At 41.8% G+C, this 10614-nt stretch overlaps 1 protein-coding gene across 1 annotated transcript in view; it reads right to left on the bottom strand.

The window, feature by feature from the left end:
• The window catches only part of KIAA0319 (KIAA0319 ortholog), a 43110-nt gene extending 32796 nt beyond the window's left edge, over window positions 1–10314 (bottom strand). The window contains exons 1-2 of the mRNA XM_026079849.1: window positions 10238–10314; window positions 564–1336 (exon numbers count right to left, since the gene is read on the bottom strand). Coding sequence (XP_025935634.1) covers window positions 564–1336; window positions 10238–10286 — 822 coding nt within the window. The 5' untranslated portion in view covers window positions 10287–10314. The remainder of the gene's footprint in view (window positions 1–563; window positions 1337–10237) is intronic.
• Between the last annotated feature and the right edge of the window lie 300 nt (window positions 10315–10614).

Here is a 10614-nt window from a genome sequence, read left to right as displayed (position 1 = left end):
AAAAAAAAAAAAAAAAAAAAAAAACCTCAGCAGATGCTGGCTTTATAGTTTGTTTCAACCTTCCTGGTGATGTCTCCCTGTCCTGAAGGGGCTAGAACCCCGTTAATCACAAGTGATGGAACTGGTTAATACAAATGGAGAACATTTCCTGGTCTAGGCCATGGGACACTAGAGGGTCCACTAATATTGCTCAGCTAACTTTTTCTACTGGGTCACAACAGGATCAGAGGTAAGAAAGGCAGAATACCATAAGACTGCTATTACACCAGGTCCAAGCCCACACATCTGAAAATTTCAAAGGAAACCCTGTAGTGTCCTAGAAAGAGCTCTGCTCCTTATCATCTGATAGACAGCGTCCTTCAGCAATTCTGCAGCTTTAAGTAAGACAAAATACCCCACTTCAGTCTTTTCTGTGCTGCAGCAGGACTGTAAGTCGGAACTTCAAGACTGTGTTTGAGTTCCCCAGGGTTATGTTTCAAATCAATAGCCTAATTTGATTTGACAAACAAAAACTGCAAAGCAGCCATGCTGGACTCTCCCYGCTTCCTGAAGGGCACACATACCTCTTTTTGCAAAGCATCGTCAGGTTGCACAAGCAGCTGAACAGCTGTTCCGCTTTCCGACGTCTTCACTGGGAACGGCGTGATCTCTGGAAGAGACAACRACCTCTCCAGGGAGTGTTCAGTGACAGGGCTCAGTTCAGAACTGTTTTTATTCAGGGCATTTTCTGCTATAGCAGCTTCCCCCTCCTTTTCAGCCAAGTCTTCCTGGTTATCTCCATCATCACCCACTGAAGAGTTGAAGCCATTTTCACCTGTCACCATCAGGCTCCAGTCAGCATAATCTGTGCTCTCCTTCTGCTCATGTTTGATGTCCATCTGAAAGGGGTCCTGCTCCAATTCCTTATAATCATCTATGTACTCTGGTATTTCCTCAAGGCTGGGATCTTTGCCAAGCAGCGACAGCTCCTTCAGGCTACTCACTTCCTCAGAGGGCTCGTTCTGGAGTCCCACAGTGTGCGCCATGCTTGGGATCACCTGCCCATAGCCCAGCAGCGAGGATGGCCTCTGAGAAGGCCTCAGCACAAAAGTAAGATAGGACTTAACTGTATCAATTTTTTTAGGTTCACAGTTCTTTTTGTATTGACAGTTCACGATGTAACAGCGCCGTTCAAACATCCAGGACAAGTCACAACCAGAGAGGTCGCAACAGGCTGCCATGCAGTCGGACACTGACATAGCATGGGGAACTCGCATGATTTTAGTGGTTTCTAAGTTGGGAGATATCACAGCACCTGAGTATGTGGCTCCTTCTCTGCATTGCTCACAATAGAAACCTGAAACAATAACACCAATATGAGGCACAAAACTATAACCAAACCATAATACAATGTACTATGACAAAAAGGGCTTATCATAGGAGACAAGAGAAAAATCGGTGGTACAAAGCTTAAACAAACACATTTACTTTGCACTAATGTCACCACTACTTTTCTTTCAATGTGTCCATATGCAGTAGTATTTGTACTTAGAAGGATTTTTCAATAGGATCTTGACACATTTTACAAAGTTTCCCTTACTCCCTTGCTACCAGTACAAATGCCAGCATAAAGACAGCAAAGTGAGTTGCCAATATTTAAAAACAAGAACAGAGCAGGAAACAGAAAAATCATGGGGTACCTCCATTCCCCCCATGGCATTGCGAGCAAAACCATGTTTTAAAACAAAACTCAAATAAAAAGTAAGAAAACATGTCAACGTTCCATTTGAGGGAGAAGGTGGGAAAAGATCTACATATGAAAAACTTCTGCCATCTCATTTAACTCCATGAAGGGTCTCCGATGACCCAACATAATTGCTGGGCTTAATCAGAAAGCTGGGGAAAAAATATTAAGTTCTAAAACTCCTAGTGCTTTAACCATTAGTTCCTGTGATATCTCAACAGCTTGCTCCAGAGGGGAACATCTTTCCTTCTTAATAGATGTCACAGTGAAGTTGTGATCTTTAAGTAGGACAGCAGAATTATTTCCATAGCACATCACAGACTGAGGGCAAGGTGTTTAAACTAAGCACAGATCAACATAATGTATCTCTCAGTCAATTTTTTAAATCTTTCCCTATGTGTCTTCTTCCTGGTTACATGTTATGACTTCTCTTCAGAATTCCCTTCTCCAAAATGCAATTTGAAGAATCTGGCCATGCTTCAAAAGACTATTAAGTAAAATGAGCACATTCTTCTTAACATGTTTTTCGATTAGACTTGCTCACTCAACTAAAGAAAACAAAATGTCACCACTATAGAACYAACACAGTTATGAAAGGCAGAGTTTGATTCTTCCTGCCTGGCAGCTCATTAACAAAGGTGTCAGCAGAGTTTTCGTAGTGGAAGCCTCCACTTATGAGGTTCCTCCAGTCATGAGGAATGATAGCATAGGCCAGGAGGAATAAGAAAAAAAAGACAGCTTGAGTAATGGATTCCAGCTCACATCTGTTGAGCTGACAAGGGAGAAAAAAGAAATCAAGGAGCAGGAAGAGGCCAGCAATACAGACTATGCCTGACCACAACCCAGAGCCCTCAGAAGATGTGGTCACTATCCAAACATACACTCTAACCAACAACCAGAGTTTCCACCACTTCCTCCAGGCTGGATTGCAGCATGCTGCCTCACAACACACGGTCTATGAGCAGCTTCTGAAGTACCTGTGGAGCATGGTACTGCTGGAGGTGAACGTATTGCTTGCAAGCTAGTTTTTAAGTTCAATGCAAAAACATACTGCACCACAGAATATTCCCAACAACCTGGCCCTAAGGGACAAGCTGGCTGCACAGCCTGTCATTCAACTACCGACTTCTCTCCCCTCTGCACAACCAGCATGGCAGAGAGACTGAGAGGAACAGACTTCACGATGACTTTGCAGAGCTGGGTATTTGGAGAGGAAAAACAGAAAACAAACAATCACTTTTTGACTTGCAAATGCATATATAACTGAATAGACAGCTGACAAAAAGGATAAATAGCTCCAAGTACCATTCTTCAGTCTCCAGCTACAATTTCATACAGTGCTGGGATGCTGTTTATTCTTCCACTTGACATTTTGAGTGAGAAATCTATCTAGGGGAACACGAACTTAAAATAACTTCTCCTGTCTAGCAACCCAGACAAGAGGTATCTTTATTTGCACCCAGGAGATGTTCCAGTTTGTGCATTTTTCTTCCCCGTTGTGTATAATTATTTCCTCCACATTCCCATTCACCTCTAAAAACATAAGACTGGTAGAGGTTCCGAATTGCCACCATAAATCATTCCTTTAACTGCACCACACAATTTTCACAGGGCCACCAGAGGAGGTATGGGTTAAAGCAGAAAGGCAGGAGTCGGGCAGCCTATTTAACCGTTCTGTTATTCTGAAACATATATCCATTTAGTTAATACTGTAAATCAGTGGAAACATAGGAARCAGGCCTTTGAAAGGGTAAAACAGAAACATGACTCAGCACACTCCCAAGGTAAAGCATGACTTTGAACCTAAATTGCCCAAGTGAGTGCCATAGCCACAAATCTCAGCTTCCTTCTTTTTCCCTATCCAAAATGTCAAATGGTCTCAGCTTCATCCTGATAAGGAATGGGGGAAAAAAAAATTTTGCTCCAGAATTTCCGTACAATGGGAAAATTATTTCCCAGCCAACTCTAAATTACATCTAACAGCGTGATCCAAATATCAAAGCAATTATAGTTTCACCTCTTGCTTCAGATAAAGTTACTCCTGGCCGAGTTGAAATTCCAACAGTAGCTGCGCAAAACTGGAAGAATTAAAGAGGCTATTTCAGCCTGACGCTAGGTGTGTCTATTAGTTGTTTTCAGATAGTGATATAAAATCTACTTCCAAATAATTTGATCTGATCTCTGATTTCATTCCCCCTCCCCAATATCCAGTTTGCTATGGTCTCAAGTAATAAGTAGCTAAAGGTCTCTTGTATTTGCAGAAAAATTGCTGAAAATTTGACACAGGAAAGGTCACATTAACACTCATGTCTGCTAAGCCATGACCGCAGCCAACAGCAAGCATTACCATWTTTTTTTTTTCCTTCAGTCAGTTGGGATGAGAAATTAAAGCATTGTTCTGCTCTGGAAAGTAACTGCAAAAATAGGAACAGGCAATTCTGTTTATTGTTTCAGAAGTAAGCATTCATGTTCACCTTTAGAAAGACAGCCTCCCTCAGTTACTAGTCCTCAAAGACTTCTGGTCCCTGGACCATCAACTGCCTAAAAGATCTGCAAGCCAAGCATTCCCCTTCCAACACACGTGCCTTGTTATGTCCACAACAGAATGGCACTGACATGTCCAGAGACCCAGTTAAGCAAGTAAGGTGCCATTTTTACAAGGTCACACAATGGAATACAGTTTCATTTTAAAGGGATTCCTTCCTGTGGTGAGGAAGCCCCCATGCCCTTCCTCAAGCCAGTGAGTTTATGGATGTCAAGAGCCCTGAAGCTCTGCAGCTACACATTCACCGCAGCAGGTTGGAGACCTTACCCAAACTAGGCAGAGGGACTAACTGCAAACCTAATGGAGGCTCCCTGATCTTTCTGGCAGATTCACAGAACAACTAGCACTTGAACAGGTTGGAGGTCAACATTTTTTAGTGCCCAACAAGTTGGGTCAGTCTGCTAATACTGGGGTTATCATGGCTGATTACCCCAGTGGGAAGCCCTGCAAGAACAGAACCACCCCCATGTAGACTGGCCTGTTTGTTTTCCCTAACAGGAAGCAGTGCAGTAGGCAGAAAGCAGAAAGAAGGGGACAGTTGTAAATGACACAAGTCAACAGGGAACATGCAAAACAGGAAAAATTAAGCCCTTGCACCAAGAAAAGTTGCATTTGACCAGAATCATTTCCTTCCTCCTCCCGTTACCTCCTCACTGGCATTCTCTGACCTTTGCAGCACCAGTCCCTTTGAAAGGGCAGCTCAGCGCCATATGCCTTCAAAGAGGCAGAGCCGTTGCTTGTGAAAGGATTCAAGCTCCCAGTGTCCTGGGAAGCATAGGACAAGCTCAAAATCCAAACTGGGATCTACTGCTATTCCTCAGCCAGGCCAGTCTGATGTTTTATTTGTCACGTTCCAGACAAGCACTCCAAAGCTCTTCAAGAATTTCCTCTTTCCCACCACCAGCGTTCCAGACTTCTTAATTCCCGGCTGTCCAGGAGGTTACTAATAATCTATAGGGAAGCAAAATTTACACATATAACCTTTCAGGAGCCACAGGCTCAAGTATTAGAAAGACTAACTCAGTTCTTCACTACACAGCTTACTCTTGACCATCTTTTGAAAAAAGACCTTACATCAGGAGCCCTGGACAATTTTTTTTTTTTTTTTTTTAAATAGGAACCACCTGTAGCCTACACATTCATCCAGCTTGCATGTAGCACATAGCTCATGTGGCACACTGTCCTCACAGCTTGGAAGCCTCTGATCTATGTGAGCATGGAAGGCCCTAGAGCAGTTTCCTACAGGAATTGTAAGCTTGTCTCTGCATTCTTGATATCTGCTCTCTCCACTCTGTTTAAGGCATAAACTAGTTGCATTCTATCTTTATGGTCAATGAGTTTTACCTATTCAAGTAATTTGTACCTCATTTGGGAAAATTTTGAGAAGGAAGAGGCTATATGAACACGAAATGAGTTTTGCTATTCCCTACCAGCATAAGATGTTGAAACAATTTTGATAAAGTTCTGGGAGCAAAGTAAAATCACTTTCTTTTTTTTTTTAAATGCAGTCTCCTAAGATGAGAACTTGAATTCCAATTTTCAAGCTAGAGCCAATTTTCACAGCTGAATCATAAACCCCTAAAAAGCAGGATTTATATCATAAATGCTGACAAAGGCTTAAACTCCAGCAGCTTAATAAGGGCCTACAGAAAGTACTATCCTGGAAACCAGAAAAGCCAGATTAGTGAAAACTTCATCAACATCTGAGGTGTCATTGCATCAATTCCTCTGGTAACAACCAAAATCTCTGYACACTATGAATATATTTTCATTCTCTCTCTGCAGGCTGCTCTTAGGTTATTTGGCGTTTCCTCTCCATTTCCCCGAAATCTCACAGGTCTTTAAACAGGGATACATCAGGGATACTAAGTGCTTTTTTGGACCTCAGTGAGGATGCTGATTGTAGATTCAACACTGCACACGAAGGAGGAAAGCAAAAAGAGAAAAAACACCAATTTACATAGAGGCAAATCCTTGACATAAAGCTAAGACCAATAGTATTCTAATTAAATCTACACACAATGAACTGCAAAGCTTTGGCAGTCCTTACAGTAGCAGTCTGCACGATGCTTATAATTCATCTGTTGTGTCCAGGATCTGTCAAAGCCCTCTCACTAGTTCAGCAGACCTGATGGATCTCTCCAAATGCTGTCTTCATTTCATGAATTGCTATCATCCCAGTTTGTCAATGATCTGTCAATGTCAATCACTAAGTGCTATTTAAATAGGAAAAAAGGTAAAGAATGACTTTTCAGAACAGCAGGTTAGATGAGATTTCCCAAGAAGTTGTAATTTCATGGAGGTTAAGGCCAGATGGGACTGTGGATATGCTCACAATCCAGATGTGCCCAAACTGCAGACCATGTCAAAACATTTCATCCAACCTGCAGCCTCCTCTCCCTTAATTCTCTGTCTCTGCCCAAGAACCTCAGAGCTTTCCCTGTTACGTGACTGAAGTTCCTGAAGTGCTCCTACATGTGAGCATCCAAGCATGCTGAATCATGTGACAGAAATGCTTGTCTGTCCCATTAGTGACATTGGATATTTGCAGTTGGAGACCAGAAGGGCAGGTTCACATCTGCAGCCCTCAAGTCCCTCCACGAGGAGCTGCCTGACCACTTCCAACAGAGATGTCGGGCAACATGAACTGATCTCAGTCATCATCGGGCACTACACCCTCTAGTCTCTCTGGAAAGCAGGTAACACCTGTCAGAACCAGAACACATTATTAAAACACCTTGTCTTGGCATTATAAGCAACAAAAAATCCACAGGGTCCCCAAACCAGTGGTTCCACTGTTATTTCAAAGGGATATCCAAGTCTCAAAGTGTCCTTTGATGCTCCTGCTCTGTGTTTCACGGGCAAGTACAAGGGAAGAAAAGGGTATTCATCTTCTTCCTCACAAAGCTCAAGCCTAGCAGTAGAAAAGTATATTGAAAATTGATRGCTTGCAACATACTCGAGGGGAGTGTTTCTCAAGAAAGGGATACTGGCGACGCCTAACAAAGACACTGGTAGGTCACATAAATAGCAGGGCTGCATGAAGGAAAACAGAGCACACACTTGTAACTGCAGTTACCCACCAAACCCTCTTTGTGTTTTGGTTGGAAYGACTGACCTCAGAACAAAGCACCACCATATGAACACAGAGCATCTGAAAGCTGAGAGTCAGCCAGTAGGGCTTTTATTATGTTTGTAGGAATGCATTTCAATAAAACCATTCTGCAAAATCTGCCTCAAATGCCAGATTAGAATATGCCTATTCAAGAGGAGAGCTACACTGAATTTAATCCAAGGTGCTGGATTCCCAGTTGCAAACTGAACTGTATTTGTGACAGAAAGCTGTATCTTCTCTCAGTGACAGATCAGCGCATAAAACAACTCCAATGCAGATGAAATGGCAGCTTATATTTTGTATTTATATTGACAAATATAAAGATTCTTTTTTTGAATGCATTAGCACAACACCTATTGATTTTTATAAATGGACAGAATACTTCAAATCTATTTCAATATAAGCTGATTTCATCAATGAATGGATGTGATCCAGTGGAATTAGACTGCATTATAAGATACCTTACATGGAGCAACTACGAGCTACATCCAGAGACCTGGGAAACCAGTCATCCTAACTGCATGAGATGCTGAGTGACAGAGGCAGCATACACAAGCATACCTGTAAGGCACCAATACTTATTGCCACATCTAGCTCAAGTCTCCTGAGAGGCACCAACATTAATCAGGGTCACTGGCAGAGGTCAGGATCCATTAGGTGATCTGCCTATCATTCTAGTGTCTTTTTCCAAGAAAAGCAGCCCAACACTATCAACCAAAGCCATCACGCACACAAAAAATAGGCCATCAAACTAACAAATGCTATCTAAATAGGAGGGAAGAGCACTCCATCTCAATTCCTTTGACAAACCACAGCATATTCTTCAGATCACCTTCTGAAGACATTCACTCCCGAGCCCCAGTTTCTCTATTCTCTCAAGGATGCAATGTCAAGCCTTTCTTACCAAGTCAGCTTTCTCATTAACTTAGTTAACATAATTGGCAAGGAAATTTGGTTTAAAAAAGAAAAGGAGGGAAAGGTTGGGGATGGAGGTCTTAAAAGCTTACTCCTTTCTTTCTGCATTTCTCCCCTCCCCCCCCCCTTTTAAGAAAAGGTAGATATTAGAGGCACAATCTCCTGGACAGAGAAAACAAGAACTGCAGAATGAACATCTAGCAGTTTTCTGAGCCTGAGACAATTCACCTTGAAGCTTTCACAAAAACAAAGTCTTTTTGACGTGACAAAGATGAGCATCTATCGACGTATTACAGCAAACACATCCTGGAAATCAGCAGGTCCCTTCCACTTCAATCAGAGTTGATCTTAATTGGATGGAAAATACCAGCAAATTATCAAGGTAGAAATAAATAAACAAAAGGAGGGGTGATACTAAAATGTATTATGCCCTAAACATTGTGTGCTGATGCCTGAGATATGGAGAGAGGTTTGGAATACAGCCAGCAGTCCAAGTGTAATTGCCTTGTTCTCAAATAAATCAAGAAAACATAGCAAAAATGCAATCAAAGAATGAAAGCAAAGCTTTCTATGACGCATGGCRGATATCTTAGCCTGCTAACAATTAACAGCATTACTGAAAGCATAAGTTGTGACATTCTTTACAAACAGAATTCAGTATTCACCACACATGAATACTTCCCATTAATTTTTTTTTTTTAAAGATACTGCCATGGACTCTATAGCAGGTACTCTGTGATATCTCACAGGAGATGATTTTATTTACTAGTTTATAAATAAAAGACATGCACGTATTGCTTACAACACAAAATAACAGCTCCATCTTTTTTTTTTTTTTCAAATGCTTTGCACTATGAGATTGTCACAGTGATGCTGAGGACTATTTCAAACCAACTGCCAGCACATCTGTAGTTAATGCCTATCTCCGTTCCCCATCATTTCCAAATTCTGTAGTCAATTTAAGCCTCAGCACATTAGCAAGGATCTCCCTCATTAAACAGCCAATCCTGTCAGTATCACAGGAGATGAAAGCCAGATAACTGGGAATTATTTTCTCAGTTGCTGCTAATATAGATACTGCCAGTGTCTCCACAGCCAGAATTCAAACACTGCCTTCTAAGAAGTAAATCCCAAATTCACATTTATTGTTCTGTAGTTTCCATGTCAAAATCAGCCACATTGGATTAAATTTCCCTATGACAGAGGCAGTATTAAGAATCACCACCATTCTTCATCTGTCTGATTATGGAAATAACTTACCTACAGCCAACTATTAACCACTATGGCTGGAAGAAGAAACTTACAGTATTTGTCCATGGTCTTTGAAAAGAATTACAATGTGTTTGAAGAGGGTATGGGAAGTGGGAAATGAGAACAAATGCATTTCTGCTACTCATATATCAAGGGCCCTATGACACTTCAGAAGAAAAAAAAGTTAGTGTAGAACACAAGCAATATGCCTGCATTACTCAGTTTTCAAGACACCGCTTTTTCCTGTGGCATCTGTTCTATGTATACAGCCAATAACGTTTTCCATCCTTGTTCTGCTGATATCTCTGATCTTCCCTTCTTGATACAACCTTCTTTCTTCTTTATTGCTATCAGTAATTCCTAAATTACAGCTGCCTCAGAAGAGAAAAGGAGGGAAAAATCTCCTGGATCTCTCCCTTTACCTGCTCTCACACTGCACATCTCCTCTGAAACCATCGTAGCAGAGTCCAGTAGAAATCACTGCAAACAGCTGCTCAGAACTGCACTCTTCCACTGCAACCGACTGCCTGTTATGAGGCCAAACATTATGAGAGCTTTTCCACCGAGGAGCCACAGTATTTCCCAGCTCTCGGCTTATTCATATTGCATTGACACATGCATACACACTCCAGGAATATTCGCTTCACTTGTTCTGCGTGACTCAGACACACAAGAAGTAAACTCCTACCTGTTATTGCCCATAGTAACAGGCAGAGAATACCAAGTCCAAATGCCATGCTGCACCAGGAAGGCAGTGACAACTGCTTTTGCAACCAGCTGCGTGGAAATCATATGACTTTAGCTTCGGTTTCCTCTAATATTGTTTAGCACCCTGCTGTGGCTGTGAAGCACTGCAACAGACAGCACAGGAAGAAACAGGTCAGAAGTGAACATTAATGAGAATGTCACAGCAAAAGCAGATAGACAGGTTAAATGTAGGCTTCACTATTATTTCCCGGCTTCTTCTTGATGGATGACATAGCAAATTAGGCAAAAAGAAGGTACAGAACAAATTACCTACCTGAAAGTCTCATTCTCTAGAGACACATGTATGTCCCACACAGA

The sequence above is a fragment of the Apteryx rowi genome, unplaced genomic scaffold (genome assembly GCF_003343035.1).
Source record: "Apteryx rowi isolate R43461 unplaced genomic scaffold, aptRow1 scaffold_50, whole genome shotgun sequence".
Classification (NCBI taxonomy): Eukaryota; Metazoa; Chordata; class Aves; order Apterygiformes; family Apterygidae; genus Apteryx; species Apteryx rowi.
This window is presented reverse-complemented; position numbering and strand designations above follow the sequence as displayed.